This window comes from Fusarium pseudograminearum, chromosome 1 (assembly GCF_000303195.2).
Source record: "Fusarium pseudograminearum CS3096 chromosome 1, whole genome shotgun sequence".
In the NCBI taxonomy this organism is placed as follows: Eukaryota; Fungi; Ascomycota; class Sordariomycetes; order Hypocreales; family Nectriaceae; genus Fusarium; species Fusarium pseudograminearum.
The window spans coordinates 7466383-7489727 of NC_031951.1; the positions used below are offsets into that span (position 1 = coordinate 7466383).

Genomic DNA, 23345 nt, shown 5'->3' on the forward strand with positions numbered 1-23345 from the left:
TAATCCGGGGTAAATACCTATTAATTCACACTCACAAAAATGCCTCCTCCTAATCCAGACTGGGTCAAGGCCCTGACTCCCTCAGGTCCCCAAGGATCAGAGCTCATCGCCAAGGAACGCGCTCAATCAGACATCAACGTCGACCAACTCGCCACATTCCTCTTCACAAAGGAAGTTCTCGAGCGCAACGCCAGAATCCTCAAGATTCTTCAGGAAGACCCTGTCTTTGACAAGTCCCAGAACTACTTCCGTGGCCGCACAGATCGTCTCGAGGCTGCTCTCGCTAGAGGAAAGCATTTGAAGCGTCTACGCGACAAGCACAACTGGACAGAGGAGGAACACCATGTTGCGAATGATCTCATCAGCGAGCCTACACCTTATGGTCTGCACTCCACAATGTTCCTCAAGACACTCGAGGAGCAAGGAACACCAGCTCAACACGAGCTTTTCCTCGAAAAGGCCAGGAATTATGAGATCATCGGATGTTATGCCCAGACTGAGTTGGGTCACGGATCCAACGTGAGAGGTCTTGAGACCACCGCCACCTGGAACCCCGAGGACAAGACATTCACTCTGCACTCTCCCCATCTCACTGCTTCAAAATGGTGGATCGGTTCTCTCGGCAAGGCAGCTAACCATGCCGTCGTCGTCGCCCAGCTCATCCTCAACGGCAAATCCTACGGTCCTCACCCCTTCGTCGTGCCCATTCGCGACATGAAGACCCACGAGCCTCTCGAGAACATCCACGTCGGTGATATCGGCCCCAAGTTCGGTTACAACACCATGGACAACGGATTCCTTCTCTTCAACCACGTCAAGATCCCCCACGTCAACATGCTCAACCGTTTCTCCGGCATTGACCCCGAGACATCAAAGTACATCCGCCCTTCAAACCCAGCTCTCATCTACGGAACTTTGACCTTTATTCGATCATCCATCGTCTTCCAGTCTGGCTCTGTTCTTGCTCGCGGTGTTACCATCGCTACAAGATACTGTGCTGTCCGACGACAGTTCCAGGACCGCGATGCCGACGCTGGCGAGGTCGGTGAGAATCAGGTCCTTAACTACACCATGGTGCAGCACCGTCTCCTTCCTCTGCTCGCCTCCGCTTATGCCCTTCACTTTACCGGTCGCTCCATGATCAACCTCTACAACGCGAACCAGAAGCGCATGGCTCAAGGCCGAGAACGCGACAACAGCAAGCGTGCTCCCGGACCAGAGGAGCTCAGCCCTGGCAGTGACCACTTGGCCGATCTGCACGCCATCTCCTGCTCCCTCAAGGCTTTTGCTTCCACCACCGCTGCCGAGGGTCTTGAAGTCTGTCGTCGCGCTTGCGGTGGCCATGGCTACTCTGCCTTCTCTGGCATTGGTAGCTGGTACGCCGATTATCTCCCCACCGTCACATGGGAGGGCGACAACTACATGCTCACCCAGCAAGTCGCCCGCTACCTCCTCAAGTCTGCTCGCGCCGTCCTCGCCGGAAAGGCGCCCGACAACGGCATCTCCCGCATTTTCAAAGAGTTCATCCGAAGACAGGACATTGGCGCTGCCTTTGATGTTCTCGACAGCGACCAGGACCTTGTTGACGCTTTCGCCTGGCGCGTATCTTTCCTCACCTTTGAAGCTCTCAAGCACAGAGATGAGGAGAAGCAGTCATGGAACAGTCTTTTGATCGACTTCTGGCGTCTGTCCACCGCGTATGCCCAATACCAGGTAGTTAAGAACTTCCACGAGGCACTCAAGGAGGAATCCACAAAATCTTCTCTCGACGCCAACACCCTGACTCTCCTACACAAGCTCTTTGAGCTTTTCGCCCTGCACCACCTCCAGAGCTCCGCTTCCGAATTCTTCACCAGCGCTGCCACGACGGTTCGCCAGATCCAGCTTGCGCGCACAAAGCGAACACTGTCTCTGCTGGATGAAGTCCGCCCTCACGCTGTGCGTCTCGTCGATGCGTGGTCGTTCCCTGACTGGCAGCTTGACAGTGCTCTGGGACGAGCTGACGGCAAGGTGTACGAAGACCTGTTCCGTCGTGCTTCGGAGGATAACCCTGTTAACGACATCGTCTTTGACTCTAATCCTGCGTCGGATATCTTGTTCCGAAAGACTGGACCCAAGGCCAAGTTGTAATAGCGCTCGATTTCACGTCGTTTAGAATTTTATTATCTGTACCAGTATGCTTTACACATAGATTAAATACAGTCAAGCTTGTCAATATTTTAAATCACATTTGTTTATCTCATCTTGTCTCGATAATACATCTTTGACGCCCAGTGCTACCATGGGGGCTGAGATATGCGATGATATGACCAGCCAACAAATACTGCAACTTTACCTGCTAGATTACAGACGCATTCCTCTTAATCCCTCCGCCATTTCCTCAATTTCAGCCGCATGTCTTACACCTTCGACTGACCGATGATTCTGTCCACCGATTGGAGCTCCGCACTCTGGACACGTTGCTTGCTCCATCGCCATACCACAATTGTTGATGGTGAAAGGGTGTCCGTTACGACACATGTACCAATGCCCCGTTCCACGTAGCTCTCCCATAGACGCAGCATAGACCTGTCGCAACTCCTCAGCTGTAACAGGGCGGTAAACCCCTCCTCTCAGACCCTCCTCAGCAGCGTCTATCTCGTTCTTGAGGACTAGAGCAGACGGGTTCTGCTCCAGAAGTCCCCTTGCCTCGAAGATGTGACCGAGGCCTGTGTCACGTAGCTGGTCAAGTGATTCAGAAACGGCTGCAGCCTCAGATACTGAAGTTGTAGCATTTGTCTGAGTCAGCTTCGCTTTTGCAGAGGCACATTGACGGGACAGAACGCAAAGTTGGGCACGGAATAAATGACCCTGGGCCTCCTCTCGTGGATACAAAGCGGTTTTCGCATCTTTGATCAAGGCATCGCCATCGATCATGAAGCAAGAAAAGTCGACCTTTACGTCTGACGCAGAAAACCTGGCCTTCCCACCAAGCAAGAGCCCAAAGAGGTCAGAAAGGATCAATATGTCGCATTTTAAGAGCAAGGCCGATGCAAGGAGCGCCCCCTTTGATTGGATGACAGCCTGGTCGTATTGGAATTCGCTCTGCCTACCCCGGTGAAGGTTGGAGTGCTTGACAAGGTTCGCAACGCGCTGGAAAGGCTGTTCCTCCTTCTTCACTTTGGCGGCATAGGATACAATAGTCTTCCGAAACTGGAGAATGGAATCATATCGTTTACCAACAAATTCTTTGAGAAGCTGCAGTTGTCTCTGACGTGAACCTACAACGGTCAAGTTGACAGCTGCTCCAGCGTTGCGGCCAACAACCCCTGGGGGTTCCATAGCAGCCAGGCGTTCTTGTTCAGTGACAAGTCTTGACGCCACTAAGTGATATCCATCATTCGACCACGAGATGAACTTCTTCGTAGCCTCGTCAAGCATTGCCCGGCGCACGATTCGACCGTATCGTGAGACACTGCGGAGAGATCCACGACAGGTGGGGCAAGACTTGATGCCCTGGCCATCCAAAGAGAAAGGCTCAGAGGCTCGCAGGATCTGTGTGGGAAGACTGTTGGCGTCGAGTGTGTAGTGCGCTGCCATGCCCATCTGACCATCCATGGACGAGACAGTGAGGAAGTGGCCACAGCTGGGGAAGATACAGGGTTCTTCGTTGAGATCAATGTCCCTGTATTCCGCCATCATGATGAAGTCGACGCATACTGACTTGATCTCATCGGTTGCGCAGACCTGGCAGAATGCTGAAGTAGGACAGACTTCTCCACAGAGTGATGGACCTAAAATTGTTAGCTAACGATAACGGTATAGTCATATCATCACTTACACTGGTGTCCGCAATCCAAGAGCTTGTCGCACCTCAAAGAGCAGGGTACCCAGTTGCAAGGGGCGGCACAGGGTGCGGTACACTGGGAATGGACACAGCTGGAAGCGCAAGTTGCCTCAGCACAAGGAGCGCAAGGTTCACTGCAAGTCTTGTCGCATCTCGAGTGACTGCAACGTACTTCACATCGTTCCTTGCACGGCTGGCAAGGTGCATCGCCATGACAAGCTTGAGCGCAGCTATGTTGGCAGGTTGAGTAGTTCCGACCGCAGCGTTGGGTGCATATACCATGGTTCTCCTGAGTAATCACCCCATCTTTTCGTGTATTGCATTGGGAGCAACGCGTCTTGCAGGTATGTCCACAGGCGCGATTGCTCCCGCAGGCTGAAAAGCATACAAAGGCATCCGTTGTAACATCCTCGCAGCATTTGACGTATACTTCATGGCCACATCCTGGCACCTTCTTGTTAACCATCTTGAAACAGCGAACAGACGCTGGATCTTGCGCTTCCCAGCATTGCGGAGAAAGCAGTTGATGCCCGCACGGAAGCAATACAGGACTGTTCTCAAGTCTGACGAAACATTTATTCTGACAAGGGTCTCCGCATCTGAGGGGACAGGCATGAGTACATCCTTTCTTCAATCGTGGACAGGCCGCCAAGCACTTGACGGCGCGGTGAAGGGTGTCCGAGTGACAGTTCCGCCTGCAGGGATGGCCACACGTCAATCTCTTGTCACAAACAAGTCTGCACCCACCTTCGGGAGACATTTGAGAGAAGTGTTCGGGATGAGAGACAAGTGCAGGTGTCTCCGGATGTCTGGGGCATTGTAGTTCCAGCTTCGTGCCGATGTTCTCACCGGCGGCCAGAATCTTGATGACTCCCGCCCACATTGGTACTCTCTCGTACGAGCTTTGGTTTCCGATGATATACATGCCGTGTTGTGCACGAGACAAAAGAACATTGATACGGTTGGAGGTCTTGAGGAAACCACATTCCTGTTGAGGGTTGCTCCGAACCAGGGAGATGACAATGATCTTGGCTTCTTCACCCTGGAAGTTATCGACTGTCGCTACTCTGACGGTTTTGAGGAGAGTCGTTTTTCGAAGGGCGCTAAAATTTGGCGTTTTGGTATCGGTTCCCTCTTCCTCGATGGCCTCAAGTTCATCTTCGTCGCGATCGTTGACACAAATCTCGAACATGGATTCCATCCTGCGACGTAAGAGTTGAAGCTGTCCTAGGTATGGTGTGAGAACGGCAATATCACCAGCGCCATACTTCCCCTGCTGCGAAAGATGAGAAACCAGAGAAGCTGTCATGTCGACCTCGAAGCTGTTGGACTTGGAAGTACTCGTCGACTCGTTGTCGTTTGCAGTTTCTGGATGATCATGATCGAACCAGAACAGACGACGTCTCATACCTACTACTTGTGGATACTCCTCCACATTCTCCGAGTCTTTGAGGGATGGGTACAGAGTTGATCGGACCAGTTCAGCGATTGAAGGATGCATTCGTCTTTGTGTCTCGAGCACACTGTAAGGTATCTTGACCGCTGTGTCGTGCGATGGCTCGACCAATCTCTCAAACAAAGAAACATCGAGTGAAAATTGCTTGCCGCGCGGATTGGTGCTTTGCAGATCATAGTTCTGTATCTGAGGACGAAGCTGTAGGTGATCGCCAATCAGGATGGTGTGCTCAATGGAAGGCAAGAGGGCTGTAAGGTTATGGGCTTCAAGAACCTCGCCCGCTTCCTCACAAAGCAGCACCTTGCATCGTAGCTTTCGCAGGAGGGTCAAGTTCCTGGCTAAGCCTGTTGTTGTTACGCCGACGATATCTGCCTCATTTAGACAGCGCAGGTCAATGTCTCCGCGGATCTCGTCTTTGCGCGTGACGTCATCGTTGTATTGTTTGTTCAGTCTTGCGAGCTTGGTGATGATAGGATCTCTGATTGACTTGACCCAGTGCCGATGGAGTATGGTTCGCTCATCCCTTGATAGACTCTGAAGTGGAACATGTTTGAGTTGTTCGAGCTGTCTGGGGTTTGCTCCAGTATTAATTCCGCCTTGAAGCCAACGATGAATAACCATCTCGGGCTGGTGAATGACTGTCTTCCATCCATCGCGATCATCTCCAAACATCTCCATGTGTTGTCGAGGGTACTCGGACGACATCAGGGCCTTCACGGAGGTCCATGACTGGCAGACGGCAAGCTCCCGCAGCAGCTTCCGGCCCTCATCGACATCTTCACGGATTCCTTGATCTGCTTCCCAAAGACTACTCCTTTCCGACTTTGTAAGAGAGGCTTCTTTCGCAATAGTTCGCAGGTTCAAATTCTGAAGTCGCTCTGATTTAGAGCGGGACCCCATACGGATGATACTTTTGATGCCGTCATCGAGAAGGTGCTCGAGTAGTTGATCCAGGGCATGGTTTGTGTAGCAGACGCAGAGGATTGGGCCCAGTGTCGCTTTCTTTCTGGCGTTCAAGAGAACCTTGATGATCTTTTCTCCAGTGTAACTTTTTCCTGTGCCTGGCGGACCCTGAACAAGCGACAATTCTCTGGTCAGAGTGTTCAATAGGGCGGCAGACTGGGTGGGATCAAGGCTTGTTTTGAGCGCAAGGGCCTCGGGCGTGATGGGTGAGTGAGGGTCCATGATGAGTGTGGAGTTGTCAGTGCTAAGACAGCTGAGGTCGAAAGTAAAGCCTGGCCTTCTTGCATAATGCGGCAGTCCGACATCTGTATCAGAGTCTGAATCTTTGCTGGGTGCCAACAAATTCTTGAATGGAACGTTGGGCCTCTCATGCATTTTCTGCAAAGCCGATAGAGTATGTTTGAATGAGTCAAGCAGAACGCCTGGGAACTCAACGAGATAGCGACGCGGAGACGATCGGGTGTTTCTGAACCATCGCATTGCTTGAGATATCTCTCTGGTAGTTGGATCAACAAGCTTGAGGTTCACAAAGAGAACTGCCTTGTCGTCCGACAAGGTTCTGACTTCTTTATCGGACTCTTGGTTCTTGTCCTTGTCCTTGGTGTCCATTTTCCTAGCATCTTTGTCGTCCTTGGATCGCATAGTGGTGTCAGAGACGACACAGAACAATACTGTGCCGGTGACATCGAACAAACAGACGAGCGCACCAGATTGCAGTCGCTTGGACTGCCCCCACCACTCACGTCGTTTCTTCGCGTCGAGCTTACTGACGACTGGAAGTTGATTGCAACGCACGACCATCTCTAGGCCTCCGATCCGGTGCCAATCGACATTGATGGTGACGGGATCTTCGTAGTTAAAAGTCCGCATGGTCTTGGACTTTTGCAGAGCGCGTTGCTTTGGGTCTCGAGCGGCTTCCAGCATGTCACGCACAACATCTCGAAGCTGGCCGACCGTGTCTTCTCTGATGAGGCGAAACTCTCGATCTAGACGACCTCGAATCCCGTCGGTATGCCATTGGGAAGGATACTTGGTTGGTAAATACTCTGCGCGGGGCGATACAATCTCATCGTAGGTGGGCATGATTTTGATCTTGTTGATGTTGGCGTGGTCATTGTCATGGCGGCGCCCTTCGGCAGAGAGTGTGCCTGGACCATTCCTCTTGAGCACAAATTCTTCCCTTGAAACGGGGAGGGTCTGGTTGTATACCAGATCGGGAATGTCTTTGCCGGTGTCTAATCGTTGCTGCATGTACTCGATGTACTTGGATGCCTGCAGAAAAGAGAAGTCATCTTGACTGCCGGGGTGTTGATGCATAAGTTGAACGAATGCAGAGACCAGTCTGCCACATTCCGGATTGATAATATTGTTGGTGTTGCAGTCAATTATCTTTGACAGGACGTTCAATGAGAGCTCAAGTATGTTGCCTCGTAAATCTGCTTCTGCAGGGAGCGGCGAGTTAACGAGAAGCTGCAGAATGAAGTTGAAGAGTTTAGTCATGCGCCGACCCTGAACTCCCAGGAGAAAGTTGAACAAGTCAGCGACTTGCTGTTCAAGGACAGCCGAGTCTACAACTCTGGGGTGGGTGACAAGGGAAAACATGGGCTTGACTTCAGACTCCCATAGAGCAAAGTTGGCAAGGGTGTGGGTGTGTGGGATATGGAGTTCAACCACGGCCTTGATAAAGGCAAGACCAGAGTCTTTGGCAAGGAGTTTGATGGCATCCTGTGCAGCGCCGATATCACCGTCCAACAGCTCTAGACCAAGCTGAAAGAACTGGCCCACGGCGGCTTTGGTCAACTCTGGCGAATTGTAACCCATGTCGCCCATTTTTATGAGTCTCTTCCACTGATGCAACTTTCCATCTCGAGGAGGTCTGGGGGCGTCGTAATGATTTGTTGGAGCGGAGGATTGGCTGCTGGGAGTGTCATGTCGTAATCGACAATTTTGACCGAATCTACACTTATTTCGCAGAAAGTGAGGACACACACGAGCTTGAGCGTTCGGCTTGGAGCCCTGGCTGTTCGTGGAAATGTCAGTGGAAATATCTTGGCGAGGGAGGGTCGCCTTACCGTCGAGTTTCTGCCATGCTTGGCTCAGTGCGGAAAGGGTTGGGAGGCAATAAGGCGCCGACTGTTATTGAGACAAATAATTCGATAGATAATGATGAGGAGGTTTGGTGTTGAGGTTAGGCTGGCATGGACGGTTTTTTGAAGAGGGACAATTTGGAAGGAGCAGGTGTTGGTGGGGGTTGTCGTTGCTGGTGGCCAAGATTGACGGCGGTCGGCCTCCTGCAGTCAAAATGTAAAAAGGCTCCATTACGCGGACCAACAGAGTGAATTTTCTTGAAATAATGCATGAAGCCGCAGAGGGGCTCTACAGCCTACAGCAAGCATGACTATCATTTGATGGATGGTTGGGCTTGTGTGACGTTGGGCAAGATCTGACAGTGGCCAGAAGTGACAAAGCACATTGGCACTGTTGCTGTTTGCATTTGACATTAAAAGGACTTTACAAAGACAAAATACTCAATACGGTGCGAACAGGCATGTATATATCTGTCGCATACTTACAGAGATCAGGGTCAAGCTGAAAGGTCTCTGAAAGCCGATCAGTGCGGGTCAAGCTGACATGCCGGGCCGGATCATTACACTGTCGGTGCCGGACTTCCAGCAGCCGCAGCTACAGCCGCAGCGACTAGAATTGATTGGTCACGGGCCACTGATTGTACGGCAGGGGGCCGGCCATGATATGATTTGAAACAGCGCAGATCAGCTACTCACTGAATGGGCGCAGCATCGGCACAATGTGTGGACATCCACCAAGGAGAGGGTAACATTGCAGTCCCCAGCTTTTTTCGTCAAGCTACTTGGCGCTTCTGAAAAGCCTCGCCTGCTTTTTGTGATTTTGAACGAGGCTCAGCTCTAGGTGGGTGGATCTGAACTGGTAATGCACTGCTCGTAGCTGCCACTGGTACATTGGATCGTATCACTTCATCGGTATGCCTTTGCATCAACGTCCTTTGTCTTTATTATGGAATCTAAACCAAAGATGAAATGAAGAAAGCTCGAAAGATTGACGCAGCTGACAGCACAGATAGATGGCATCTCGATCCACAGCCAAACATCGTCTCGCCTGGCCGCATGTGAACAGCAGATGTCGGAAGCGGACCTTCCAATCCCGGTTAGCTAAGGCCGGCCTTGCTTTGTTCTATAGTGTCCACGATCGACGCCGACAGTTCTAATGAAGCATTCTTGCGTCAGTCAGCATTCTAGGAATACCGAGACAAACACATCTTTTCAATCATAATTACAAGTAATAAGCTTTCCATTTGTAACATGTCTCGAGATACAGGTAGTTGTATCCACTTTGCAATATCGGCAGTGAACTCTCGTCTGCATAAATGGGGGAAACTAGCGCAATATTTTAGATGTCGCTTGTTTATAACGTTGTTTAAGCTTCAAAGTATCAATTTAGTTATTGTGGATAACTTTAGCCGTGTCTGTATACGGATCCAACGACTTTTGTATTGTCTTGGTGTTGCGACTTATACTTCTCTCTTTTCGGCCGTTGCCTTTTTCGTATTCCGTCCGAAGGCAGACAGATATCGCTAGTAATATTACATAAATCCAGCCGAGCTGACGCAGGGTCGAGGCGCAGAAGAACAGAAAATCCTTCGTTTTGACTTAGTGGGGACGGTGCCCCTGTTGGCCGACGATCTAGAACTATCGTGACCTAGGCGCCATCCTACACTCTCCACTGAGTTGTATGAATAAACAAGAAGGTTTTGCCTTTCATCGAGTCATATACAGAAACAAAGACGCGTCATTCAGTGAATAGATGTCGCTTCTGCAATCCTTCCATAAAAAGTATCATCGTGGTCGTGGCTGTGAAGTATTCCTAATTTATCGTATTGTAGTCACCATGTAATTGGCCGAAGCGTAAAAGGCGTTGGTGCCTGCGCCGCTTTTCCGAATAGAGTTACATGCTTGATCCTTTGATAGGTACCCTGTCGGCCCAACTCAGTGTTTGACTCGAGGGTCGGTCTAGAACTTCTCTTAGCGCTGTCGCTCGTATAACTGACTACCTTCCCCTCAACGGCCTCAACATCTCCAGTGCCTGGTTTCATACTGCACAAAAGGCATCATGGCTGCAAGTTACGAAATCGCTGGTTCATGTGAAGATGCAAGGGCTGAGGCTAATGATATTCGGAAACGTCTATCCAAAAGAATGTTGCTACGATATCACGTACGAAGGAACTGGCTGAGATACATCACCGGCCTATTACTGTGCTTGTTCGTTCATGCCCTCATATATATATCTCATCCCAGCTAATTTCCGTCTAGGTCTGTTGGCGAACTCGTCTACATTCACTACCTCAGCAAAAATCTAGTCCGTATATCTAACGACCCATACGACATTCGCTTCAGCGACCTCACCTATAAGAGCCCTGAACTTTGGGACGATGCCCACCAAGCCTTCCTACGGAATGCCGACCCTGTCCCCATTCACTCCCATAACGACTACGAACGTCACATCCCTCTCTTCGATGCTCTCGGCTCAGGATGTATCAGCGTCGAAGCAGACGTTCATCTAAGAAAGTCAAACTTATACGTTGGTCACTCAAGCTTGGGACTCAGCAGTAAGAAGACACTCAAGTCGTTGTACCTTGAGCCTCTTCAGCGCATGATCACAGCCCAGAACGCGAATCTCACAGGCCATTGGCGAGGGTTATTTGATAAAGCTCCCAACCAAACCTTGACTCTGCTGATTGACTTCAAGTCATCTGGAGCAAAGACATTTGCTGAGCTGAATCGACACTTACAACCTCTGCGAGACCTGGACTATCTCACATATTGGAATGGCACAGCAAGAATCATGCGTCCGCTTACTATCGTGGTGAGCGGTAACGCGCCATTCGAATCCGTAACTGCCATGAACTCGACACACAGAGATATCTTCTGGGATGCCAAACTTGAACGTCTGGTATCCATGGAAGATAACTTCAACACCAAGCCTCCAACATTCCGCTTCAACCGGTCCAACTCATACTTTGCATCCACAAGGTTTCAAAACGCCAAGCTATTTAGGACTGAGTATGAAAGTTCCCTTGATGTTTTGCCAGGAAGAGAGAGAGACATGACATCGACACAGATTGAGCAGGCTGAATCTCGAGGATTGTTAGCTAGGTACTGGGATACACCGGCTGAGCCACCAAATCTGAGGGATATTGCATGGCGTGTGCTGATCGATAATGAGATTGGACTTTTGAATATGGATGATTTGGGGATCGTTAGACAAAGGGCCAAGGGATGGGGAAGTTTGAGATACGAGGACTTGTGACCGCGATTGATTATCTTTAGTACTATACATGCGTTGCTTAGATTTAACCAATAAAGTAAAATACCTTCTATAACAGCCGAGTGACCAGGGTTGTAAATGGGGCAATGCGATTGGGCTGCACCGCCCCGGGCTGAGTCATGGAAACCGAAGGGTTTCTCGTCTAGTAAACTCAGCCTCCAGGTTGGACTAATCATCTGCTTACACAAATACAAACACGCGTTCTTTTACCCTGAGACTGAGGTTTCCTAGAAACCCCCTTCCAGCTGAACAAGACAGCGAATCCGGCGCTGATCACACCACTGGACCCCCGCCCAGGATGTCGCCTACCAGCAGCCGACGTTCGAGTAGACTACAAGCTTTACCGACTGAAATCAAGCTTCACATCCTCCATGCTTGCGCAGATACCTTATCCATTCGTGGGATGCTGGAGTTATGTCTCGTCAATAAAGAATTTTACCAGATGGGCATGGAAGCCATCTTTGAGTCTGACATACTTCAGAATGCGGTGTATTGGGACCCCGTACGTGGAACGAAAGTACGTTATGAGAAGATCATTGAGGATGAGGACTATACATACCCATTTTTCAATGATGGCTCCATCGCCTCCGGCGACGATGAGGATGATGAACTACCGATATATTTCAAACCGTCTTCAACACTTTCTGAAAATTCCGACAATAAAAAACTACCCACGGACTCTATGGACCGCAAATTCATTCTAAGCAACGAGTTTTGCATAAGATACTTGAAAGCTCGAACCTTGGGACAGGTCAAGAAGAAGCCACCCACCCAAGATCATATCATGTTGAAGGCTATTGCAGAACGGATGAAGCAGTACAGACTTGATCATAATCCATCTTGCAGTACCACAATAGAGGAAGAAATCCAGGTAGTCTGCGAGGTCGCAGTGAAGCACGGATACATAAATGATCGACACGATTTCTTCACCGGCGAGCGACGATATCAAGATAGTATCATTCCACTGTCGTGCCTGGATGAAACTTGCGCTGTTGTGCGCGATGGGCTGGTTGCCATGTCGATCTATCTCAATGAGCCTGATATCTTGAGAACAGTACTTTCCAAAAAGCAATTAGTCAGTTGTCTAGATCACTTCGGCGTCCAAAAGCACATCGATAAGTCTGCCAATTGGGAGTTTGAAGCGACAGCACCCTTTACACCCTGGAATCCCACCGTCGTCCAGAAAGGAGCCAACATAAAACTCGGTTTCGAGGCACCCGAGTGCGGACGCTCTCTTGTCCGGCTCGCAAACTCTGCCAGAATGGTTGTACAGATAGACAACATGAATTGTGCCACTATATTACTGGACAGCCTCTCCGGATATTCTCCGGAGCAAGATCGTGTCAGACAAGATATCATCAACGAATCGAAAACACCAGAAAGACCGAAATGGCTGCGCTTTGCAGTAGCCTGCGGTCCATCGTTGACAAAATACAGAGTCATTCATCCAGGGCTTCAGCATGAGCTGGATTGGAATGGGCGCACATACTACAACAGCCGAAAGAGTGCAGCTATCGATCTAAGCAAGATCTTGGACAAAACTACGAGTGTCGACATATTTCAAGTTGTTTATGATGCGATCCTGGAAGGTTTCAACGAGACAGAGGGTGTTTGGTGGACCAAGACCTCATATGAACACTCCTACGCGGCACATACTTTGGCTTCATGGGGAACGGCAAGAATTCATCGTGCTGTTTTGGATGATTCTATGCCCTTGGTCAAAAGGCTAGTTGAACTAGGCTATCACCTTCGCCCGACACACTTCTCCATGGACCTTGAAAATGAGGATGTCCAAACATTGGTGGATAGTGAAAAGCCAAGAGATATATCTTTGCAACTTGCTACCAGCAGAGGCGACTTGGAGATGGTTGAGCTTCTGTTTGATATTGGGGCGGAGAGGAATAGGAAGAATGTGCGAAAGGCGATGCAAGTTGCTATGAAACAGGGCAATCTGGAAATCCTTCAGCTTCTTGTGAAGAAGGGTGATCCGAAAGGACTTCTCAACAAAAGACACAAGAAAATTTGGAGGAAGGAATTTGAAGAGAGGGGACAGCAGGATATGCTACCATGGATCGAATTGATGTGAAGCATGACAAGGGCCTTGACTCAACTATTTAGGTCTCGCAGACGTATCAAGCTCGTTGCTAGTCGAGCAATTAGAAGCTGCTATTTCATATAATGACTTTATCAAATTCGGAACCGATATTGCACTTGATCGGGTGCGACTTGGATACAACGATAAATCAAGCTGAATGGTTCAAGTCATTCATGAGATTATCTAGACAAGTTGCAGACATATCGCCTTCCTATTCTGGTTTTCCCCTGTCCGCTTTCGTGTAGACGTGTCCGATAGCAATATTGCCAAGCGCTTCAAGTATGACAACCACCTACCCGATCTTCGACACTCATCCGGTAGAGGATCCGAAGGGCTTTAGTGCTCTCGTACACATAGTGTTCGGTAAATGTATTTGGGATACCATTGTTGAGTCACGCAAGCAGCCTTGACCGAGGAAACGGTGCCGAACTATTTACCGAGTCCTTCGACAACAAGTACCAGATCCACCAGGTTGATGCTATGATTTTCACCTCGAATCGTATCGAGTTAAGTCAAAGGGTCGACGGGTTCTCAAGTCGTCCGTGCTGCTAGCCTTCTATCAGATCAGCATACATCAGCTAAACTTCCTCGCATCAATCGACAAGAGATAACGTGGCTATGGAGACGACTCATTGACTTCCAACCACTCAGAACTATAACTTCAATGATTAAATACCTAGATGTTAATACTAGCTAGGTAGTTATCTGGACCCACAGCCCCGTTGTGCTTTGCGGGTAGTAACGGGTATGCAAGACGGGCCAACGGACACTTGTGCAGTCAAACCTGGAGATAGGCTCAAAATGGTCAGCACAAAGTCCCCTCTTCCTTGTCATGATTTCTCTTTCCGCTATTTTCCCGCTGATCATGAGGGGCTCTCAGACCACCTCAGACTATCTGACTCGTTATCCCTGCTTTTGTCATATATTCGTTTTCCTGATAGGAATCCGTCGCGTATTCGTGTCTGTGACCCGTACCTCGGGGTCTCGGGGTACTCAATTATTGACCGTTTTATCGTAGATAGAGTTTCTAACTTGACATCTCACATATAATTGGATAAGGTGATGCAAGCGGCGTTAACGCAATCCTGTGTCTCCAAAGTCACAATACCACGGTTACATATCATATGTTATGACGTTTAAGAGGACGTAGATAAATATCCTAACTTCCCTCGCACTCGAATAGTTTATCTTTGCTGATGCTATCAAGTCATCACTCTGACAATTGCCCAGGCTTCTTACCACATTTTCAACATGTCTGTACAAATTCCATCCCAACAACGCGCAGCAGTCCGTCAAGGATCCGGTCCAGATGCAAGAGCTCCCATCAAGACCATTCCCGTACCTAGCCCAGGTCCAGGCCAAATTCTCGTCAAGATCAATTGGACCGGTCTCTGTGCCTCAGACAAATCTCTTCTCCACGATGAATGGAGCGGCTTTGGCGCCTGTATGAAGGACGCCACCAATGGTATCGCCGGCCACGAGGGAGCCGGATCTGTTGTAGCGGTGGGTCAAGGTATGGAGCATCGATGGAAGATTGGTGATCGAGCTGGCGTGAAGTCGATTGCCAGCGTTTGCGGCGAGTGCGACTTTTGTAGGGCTGGCTCTGATGAGGTGCACTGCCCGGAGCAGACAACCAGTGGACTTTCAGTGCCGGGGACATTCCAGGAGTATGTTGTTGCGGATGGGAAATATTCATCCAAGTTACCCGATGGTGTTACTGATGAAGAGGCTGGACCAATCATGTGTGGTGGAGTTACCGCGTATACTGCTTGCAAGAGGTGATTCAAGTTGTTCTTTACTTGCAGAATGTTCTAACTTGGACCTAGATCTGGAGTCACTCCGGGACAGTGGCTGGTCATTCCTGGCGCAGGCGGAGGACTTGGCCACTTCGCAATCCAATATGCCAAAGCAATGGGCATGCGTGTCATTGCCATTGATGGCGGTGACGAGAAGCGCGAGTTGTGCCTCAAACTCGGAGCCGAAGTCTTTATTGACTTCAAGACCACCAAAGACATTGCAGCGCAAGTACTCAAGATCACTACATACGGTGCTCACGGCGTCATCGTCACGGCTGGAACCCGAGCAGCGTACGAATCAGCGCCAACCTATCTTCGTCCAAATGGAACAGTCGTTGCCGTGGGACTTCCTCAAGACCCTACCATTATTGCTGGTGCGCCACCGATGCTGGTCGCAACGCGAAGGCTGAAGATTGTGGGGAGTGTCACGGGGAGTATGAAGGATGTTGAGGAAGCTCTCGAATTTACTGCCAGAGGGCTTGTCCACGTAAGTGTTTCGCCTATGAAGTATTGATGTGGTTGTACTGATTGTCTATAGCCGATTCTATCAAAGGGCAAGCTTGAGGATCTTGATGATTGGTTACATAAGTTGGCTACTGGTCAGGTCGCAGGCCGTTGTGTTCTCCAGGTTGCAGCATGATGGGCTAGAACGATATAGATGTTTTGTGATTTGGAGTGTCATTTCACGCAGCAGGTTAACTATCGATGTACTCGGATGCACATAAACCGTGCCTGGAGTGCGATAAAGCAAGTGAGTTTATTGCATACCGTCGATTTGTTCAGCATATCTTTGCGTGCACATATGCCACGCAGACCTAAGACATTATTTTATCGTTTTTTGTTCCTATTCTCAACTTTAATTGTTCTCGCATGTGCAGAGAAGAATAACTTCGTCGTGCATGGCTTGAGTTTGTAATGTCCAAGGTGTCGATCCTTGGACAACCAATGAGCCATGATTGGCGTTGCAAGTTCTCGCATCGTACAGGTTACATTGCTACCCCTTTAACTGCCGTAACTACGGTACTTGTCATAACGAAGATCATCAGAGATTATCGCGGCACTTTTCATTGGGGGTCTTGAGTTATAATATGCTGTAGACTACGGATACTATGCCTAGAAGGCGAATATCTTCTATTGCCCGTTGTTACTATCACAACTATTGACAATAAATTTACTCTTCTCATTCTTTTCCATGCCACGACTTCATGTCCACTTCTTATCTCTATCTGCATCACCGTTTCAACCCCGGATTCTGTCAAGTCCCCGCCTCCTCATTTTGACAATAAAAGGGCCGTTAACCCACGTCTAGGCCCGCATGGTATCGCCAACTCTATTTCCCCTCAACATTCCACGAGAAGGGCCGAATAAATCGCCCTCGCGAAAAAGGTCACTAGTCTACGTCATTTTTAGCGGTTGCGATTTATTGAAAGTAAAATCTGGGGAATGCAAGGTCGTCGCGCGTTGTCTTGGATATCCATCGCCGCCATGGTGGTGAACCAGCGAATAAATAAACAAATTAATCAATTCTTATTCGTGATTTCACTTATCAGGAAGATTAAATGTTTCAACACGTTACTAACTTTGTCGTTAGATACATTGAATTTATTCAATGTTGAGTCGGTGTTTCAACTACAAAAGTGTACATCGAGTCATAACCATTAACATCCCAGCCATCAAAAATGTCAAGCTGTCACGTTTCGCCTTTTCCCAGCGCCCGCACATGGACACTAAAAACTTACAAAAGCGTCATATCTCTTTACTTCCTTTGCCTTATCTCTGATTAAATCAGCCTGAATATAGCACTGTCTAGTTTGTTTCAACAGCAAGACGCGCATACACGCTCTAGGGTACGCACACACACATTTGTCGCGTTCTAGTCTCACTCTTATCTAAAAATGCCTTATTAAACCTAAATCCGAGACGCGCCGAAAAGACACATGGCGTCGACCATCCGCCATCACCGTTTTTGGCAGTTTCAAAGACCAACCCTTCACATTAGTCAGGACAACACCAGGGGAAGACAAGACTAGGTCACTAGCACACGCGCTTGATCTGCATCTATGGCGCATCATCTCTTGGCTGATGCATCCTCAATCACTTCAGCCGTTGGTAGTTATCGTGCTGTGGGTTAAAATCAAGAAAGCCGACATAATCCGACACGAACCAATGTCCCTCGGAAATAACATCCCTTGACGGTTAGCACGAGAATTGATGACGGAACAGGGCCAGGCTCGGCTAATAACGGTGGATCAACATGTCACAAGCCAGGCGGAGGCCATAACTCGATTTGGTCTGTGTAGCATAATCGTTTGGTCTCAGCAGATCCGGGACGCTTTCCCGAGGGCTCAAGATCTCAAACAGAGAACAGACTGGACTTTGCTCGGGAAGGCCGTAGAAGGACTTTAAAGGGCTTTGGAAATCTTTAGTTGGCATCATGTCTGTCTCGGGTAATTGCAATTGGGGGACAGTTGCTGTCAAATGAATCGTACTTCTTCAGCTGGCGTTTGCATGACAAGCAGGGGCTGGCGAAAAATGCTTTTTAGCCAGAACGGGCGCAATCATAACGCCACGCCACACATTGTTGACCTGCTGATGCTGTCTTCTCGGGGCTGAAAGTCCAACAGAGAAGTCAGTCTGTCAGTACGTAATAGGGGGCCCCGGACTAAAGCCAAGCTAGACTAGACTCATCGACTCTCCTTTCTTCCGAGCCAATCCCCACACACAATTCCAGTTCCCCATGGGATGAAGGGAGTGGATACAAAATCAGTTGTGGACTCATGGTGAGACAAGCACCCGAGAAAGCTCTTTCTTGTCTAATGAGGCTCTTTGACAGTTACCTAAATTATTACGTTTCAAGGATTGTGCATTTCCTGAAGAGGGAGGTAGCTTGTGCTAGTCGTGCTACTATTGACTCTAAGAATCAAGTGACAAGACGCGAAGGATCCGATCTAGAACAGTTCTATTTGTTGATCCGGGCCCCCGGTACAATACCAACCAAATGTTGGCTTGAGTCTAAGATGGTGGTGCCGTGTCATGCGATCCTTACCTGTGCCACGTTCCAGAGAGATCGACAGGCAGTTGTAAAAAAAGAAAACAGCTTTAGCAAAGAGCCGCATCGTCTTTAGATGATCGAAGCTCTGTCCAAGCTTCTAGAACCCCTAGGGAACAAGACCTCACATCCATCAACGGTGTAACACGACTGGAATTGGTGTTTTTACTTTCTCTTGCCATGTTCCCCTTCGCTTCTGCCCCTCAAACGCTCCCCCGCAAGAACCAAACCCATTGGGGAAAATGTCCAGCTAGCCTTATTCTTTTCTGGTTCGACCCTTTCTTTCTTCTCCAGTTTCTCATCAAAGTATCCACTCTCTGCCCATGGAGAAAAGTGAGCAGCGCCGAAGAACCGCCGTTATATCTATACGTAGTCTCAAACTATTACTTTGCTACCGACGACGACATCCAACTTGGGGGTGCATGGGGCAATTACCCCAGCTAGTTATTTATGCAAGAGGTGAAAGCACGCACACTCATCCCAAGTTCTAACCGAGAGGGTCCATGTGTTTGTCGATCCTATATATGCCTGTCTGTGTCCGCGGGATAAATGCAACCAGAACCAGAACCAGGACCTGCATCTGACAGTCTCATATCGGATGACATCAATCATCTAATCGCCCCATGGCATCCACTCCTTTTTCATCTCTCTTTTAATCTCAGTCTCTCTTTACAATCACCATGTTCGGCTCCGGGAAATCATCCTCGTCGGACAATGGCAGTAAAGACGAGATAGTCCTCCTACCTGTCCAGTCCAAAGCAGGCATCCTTCGTGTCACCGAAATCGAGACAAAGGTTCACGATCCAGAAGGCAACCAAGTCCCCGTCATCCAAGATGCATCCACCGCTTTCGATCTACCAGAGAACCACCCCAACAATAACGCTATCGAGATATTATGGCTTCCTCGTGGATCACACAGCTCCGATGACACAGGCGAGAAAGTGCGTCGTGCGCTCAATAATGAAAAGGACATGACCATTCTGGGTTGCTGTCGGCAATTCCCTAAAGCTATCTTCTGGTCTTTACTTCTCTTCCTCACTGTGGTCATGGAAGGGTACGACAAGAGTCTTGTTGCCGGGTTCGTAGCTTTCCCTGCCTTTCGAGAACGCTATGGCGAGTTGTTTGAGACGCCGAACGGGCCACTCTACGAGATCTCTCCGCTTTGGCAGACAGCACTACAAGTGTCTGCCATTGCTTGTGAAGTCATTGGTCTACTGTTGCATGGATGGATCACATACAGCATTGGGTACAAGAAGATGATGCTCATCAGTCTTGCTTGGATGTGCATCGCTGTCTTTCCAGCCTTCTTTGCCCACAACATTGCTGTTTTGGTAGCTTCTCAGGCTCTCTGTGGTAAGTACTAAACCATACCATACCTTTCCTTCGCTGTTGTTCCATGACTTCTTGTACTAACCATGACTGATAGGTATCTCATGGGGTGTCATTCAGACACTCGCTGCCACATATGCTGCTGAAGTCGTACCATCAGCCATCCGTGCCTGTCTTCTCAGCAACGTCAACATGTGCTGGGTCATTGGTCAGCTTCTTGGTACTGGTGTCTTGCGATCCCTGGTTCACAACGAATCTGAATGGTCTTACCGTCTTCCATTCGCTCTTCAATGGGCCTTTGCCATCCCTCTTCTCATCGCCATCATGTTTGCGCCTGAAAGTCCTTGTAAGCTCACAATATCTCTCCCAACTTGCAAGCATAAGTCTAACAAACATACCAGGGTGGCTTATCCGTCGTGAGCGCAAAGTCGAGGCTAGACACGCTCTTCAGCGCCTCACCAAGCAATCTCAGCTTGACATTGATGATACCATTGCTGTCATGGAGCATACCAATCGCATTGAACGCAAGCTCAACTACGGCGGCTCAAGCTATTTGGACCTGTTCAAAGGCGCAAACCTTCGTCGTACTGAGATCTCATGTATGGTCTGGTCCGTCCAAGCTCTTTGTGGCTGGATCCTGACTGGTTACGCACCTTATTTCCTCGAGCAAGCCGGCTTTGACTCTTCCAAGTCATTCAGCTTGTCCACCGGCATGTACGGAATGGCCTTGGTTGGAGGTATTATCTCTTGGTTCTTGCTGTCTCACATCGGTCGCCGTAAGCTTTATCTTGCAGGCCTCGCCGCCGCCGTCGTCATGCTTACCGCCGGTGGTGTTGTGTCGATTGTACTTGATGGTAAAAAGGGCCTCAATTGGGCACTCGGCGCGATCCTCATCACAACAACCTTTCTTTATAACCTCAGCATCGGCCCAACATGCTACGTCATTGTTGCCGAGATTCCCTCAACCCGTCTGCGTGTCAAGACCATTGCTCTTGCACGTGTCATCTACAATATCTTCATGATCATCAACAACGTGGTTGTTCCTCAGATGTTGAACCCAACTGCATGGAACATGCAGGGCAAGTCGTGTTTTGTTTATGCGGCCACGGCTTTCCTTTGTTTCATTTACTGCTATTTCCGTCTCCCAGAGACCCAGGGCCTTTCTTACCTCGAGCTAGACATGTTGTTTGAGAAGGGCGCGCCAACAGCCAAGTTCAAGGAGTTGCAGCAGAGGTTGGCCAACTCGGCTTACTTGACTGTGGACAGAGCCGAGCGCATGAGGAATGCTTGGCATGGGTGGCTCACATACTCTTAACACGTTATTTTGTAGATAGTCACACCTTGTTGAAAATTATCATAAACATTCATTTCACAGTGCTTCCGATGCTCTCCATTTGTGTTGGCCAGGCTTTCAGTAATACGAGTATGTTTGTTCAAGGTGAATTACATTATTAGGTAGTATTTATCTATAGGGAATTATCTTGGTAAGATCCTGGGCCAGCCCGTCGGTGTCCAGCACCCTTCATGAACCGTGATACCAGTCTTGTACCAGCAGACCGATTGCCACCGCTCGGAAGATCCCCCAAAAGTATTCAATACCCATCAAAATGCCACAACATTAGCTTAGTTGTTGCAATCAGCTGCAGCATCATCCCCAGCGGCAGCACCTCCTTGCAGGTTCTGAAGAAGATCGCCGAGGATACCGCGCTTGGCTTTGCAGCCAGCATCGCCATTGGCATTGCCACCTGCCTTGGCTCCGTCCTTGGCCGCTTTGTCGCCATTGTTGGCCGCATCATTACCGTCTTGGGCGTTGCCATCTTGGGCGTTGTCGTCTGCTGCATTGTCATCCTCTGCATTGTTGCCATCAGCTGCGTTGCCAGCGTTGCCAGCATTGTCATTTGCATTGTCGTCATTGCCATTTGCGTTTCCAGCATTGCCGTTCTTGTTTCCAGCATTATCCTTTGCGTTATCTCCTTGAGCAGCATCCCCATTGTTGGCGGCATCATCTTTGTTGTTTCCACCAGCGTTGTCGTTGGCGGCATCGTCTCCAGCGGCATCTCCATTGGCGGCATCACCGTTGGCGGCATCACCGTTGTTTGCGGCATCTCCAGCGTTCTTGTCGTCTGCATTATCGGCGCCATTGCCATTGTCGGCGGCGTTGTCGTTACCGTTACCGTTACCGTTGTCATTTCCGTTTCCATTACCGTTGTTGGCGTTATCGTTGTTGTTACCGTTGTTGTTACCGTTGTCGTTACCATTGCCATTGCCATCATTGTTGCCATTGTTGTTGTTACCGTTCTTGTTGCCCTTCTTCGCCTTGCAAGCTGTGGGGGCAGCTGTGGCCGCAGCATCAGTAGTTGTAACAGCAGCAGTCCCGTTTGCGGCTCCAGTTCCGACAACGAGAGAAGCGGTTTCTGTAACAGCGGCATCCTGGGTGGCGTTGGCAGCATCGGTAGCGGCAGCATCAGTACCAGCGGCATCAGTAGCGGCAGCATCAGTACTAGCGGCATCAGTGGCGGCGACATCAGTACCAGCAGCATCAGTAGCGGCGGCATCAGTCTGGGTTTCAGTGACAAGTGTCTCAGTGGCCATGTTGTTGCCATTGTTGCCATTACCGCCCTGCTGGTTTCCACCGTTGCCTTGGCCATTGCCATCATTGCCATTCTGTCCTCCATTCTGATTGTCGTTGTTTTGGTTGTCGCCTTGACCATTGCCTTGACCATTGCCTTGGTCATCGTCGTCTTGGTCATCGTCGCCCTGGTTGTTGTTGCCCTGGTTGTTGCCTTGGTTGTTCTTCTGCTTGCCGCCTTGTTCGTTCTGGTCATCTTGTTCGTCTTCGGTCTCGGAGTCGTCCTGATCATCTTGCTCCTGATTATCGTTCTGTGCTCCTTGCCCACGCTCAGCATCCCGGCCTCTCTTATAATTAGACTGCATGATTGTTAGCAAGAGAGAGAAAGGAAGTAATAGACTGGAACTTACAAATCTTGGCTCGATGAGCCCCATCAAAGGTGCACCAGAGACTGGTAGGGCAGCAACAGCCATCAACGCCTGACATCTTGTTAGAATAGTCTCGAGGAAACGGACAGGAATACATACTGCATACTTGCCAGCCTGTGCTGGGCGGGGTCCTGCTGTATTTGAAACAGCTTGAGCGGCCAAGACGCCGACAACAACGTTGGTGAAAAACATGATGATTAAGAGTGAAGATACTGGAAATGAGAATTACTGCGCAGCAGTAAATTGGAGGAGGGAAATAAGAAAAAGTGAAAAAAGATAAGTAAAAAAAAACAGTAAAACCGGACTGCTTGCAGAATTGAAGAAAGGAAATGTCGCGTCAAGCGATTCTTTTAGTCTAGAAGTGTTGGTTTGATGAGCTGATGATAAAAGTCAAACTACATCGAACCACAGACTTCTTATAGGGAAATGCAATCACAACAACCCAACACATTTTCTATAGCACCAGATCGTAA

At 49.3% G+C, this 23345-nt stretch overlaps 7 protein-coding genes across 7 annotated transcripts, besides 3 other annotated features; 5 read left to right on the forward strand and 2 right to left on the reverse strand.

The window, feature by feature from the left end:
- Positions 1-39: 39 nt before the first annotated feature.
- Positions 40-2130, forward strand: FPSE_03840 (uncharacterized protein; the record flags this gene model as incomplete). The annotated part of the gene is made up of 1 exon (XM_009256958.1): positions 40-2130. One exon carries the CDS (start codon positions 40-42, stop codon positions 2128-2130), a length of 2091 nt encoding a protein of 696 aa, XP_009255233.1.
- A 213-nt stretch (positions 2131-2343) lies between these two features.
- On the reverse strand, positions 2344-8075 carry FPSE_03839 (uncharacterized protein; the record flags this gene model as incomplete). The annotated part of the gene is made up of 2 exons (XM_009256957.1): positions 2344-3773; positions 4574-8075. The coding sequence occupies 2 exons, from the start codon at positions 8073-8075 to the stop codon at positions 2344-2346; spliced, it is 4932 nt and encodes a 1643-aa protein (XP_009255232.1).
- A 2316-nt stretch (positions 8076-10391) lies between these two features.
- Positions 10392-11588, forward strand: FPSE_03838 (uncharacterized protein; the record flags this gene model as incomplete). Its single annotated transcript, XM_009256956.1, has 2 exons — positions 10392-10540; positions 10592-11588. 2 exons carry the CDS (start codon positions 10392-10394, stop codon positions 11586-11588), a joined length of 1146 nt encoding a protein of 381 aa, XP_009255231.1.
- A 316-nt stretch (positions 11589-11904) lies between these two features.
- On the forward strand, positions 11905-13692 carry FPSE_03837 (uncharacterized protein; the record flags this gene model as incomplete). Its single annotated transcript, XM_009256955.1, has 1 exon — positions 11905-13692. The coding sequence occupies one exon, from the start codon at positions 11905-11907 to the stop codon at positions 13690-13692; it is 1788 nt and encodes a 595-aa protein (XP_009255230.1).
- A 1260-nt stretch (positions 13693-14952) lies between these two features.
- Positions 14953-16137, forward strand: FPSE_03836 (uncharacterized protein; the record flags this gene model as incomplete). Its single annotated transcript, XM_009256954.1, has 3 exons — positions 14953-15479; positions 15528-15984; positions 16036-16137. 3 exons carry the CDS (start codon positions 14953-14955, stop codon positions 16135-16137), a joined length of 1086 nt encoding a protein of 361 aa, XP_009255229.1.
- A 3089-nt stretch (positions 16138-19226) lies between these two features.
- FPSE_03835 (uncharacterized protein) lies at positions 19227-21190 on the forward strand (the record flags this gene model as incomplete). The annotated part of the gene is made up of 3 exons (XM_009256953.1): positions 19227-19899; positions 19973-20221; positions 20277-21190. The coding sequence occupies 3 exons, from the start codon at positions 19227-19229 to the stop codon at positions 21188-21190; spliced, it is 1836 nt and encodes a 611-aa protein (XP_009255228.1).
- Positions 21191-21498: 308 nt separating this feature from the next.
- FPSE_03834 (uncharacterized protein) lies at positions 21499-23064 on the reverse strand (the record flags this gene model as incomplete). The annotated part of the gene is made up of 3 exons (XM_009256952.1): positions 21499-22803; positions 22855-22923; positions 22972-23064. 3 exons carry the CDS (start codon positions 23062-23064, stop codon positions 21499-21501), a joined length of 1467 nt encoding a protein of 488 aa, XP_009255227.1.
- Positions 21988-22180: a microsatellite.
- Positions 22224-22433: a microsatellite.
- Positions 22556-22728: a microsatellite.
- Positions 23065-23345: the final 281 nt, after the last annotated feature.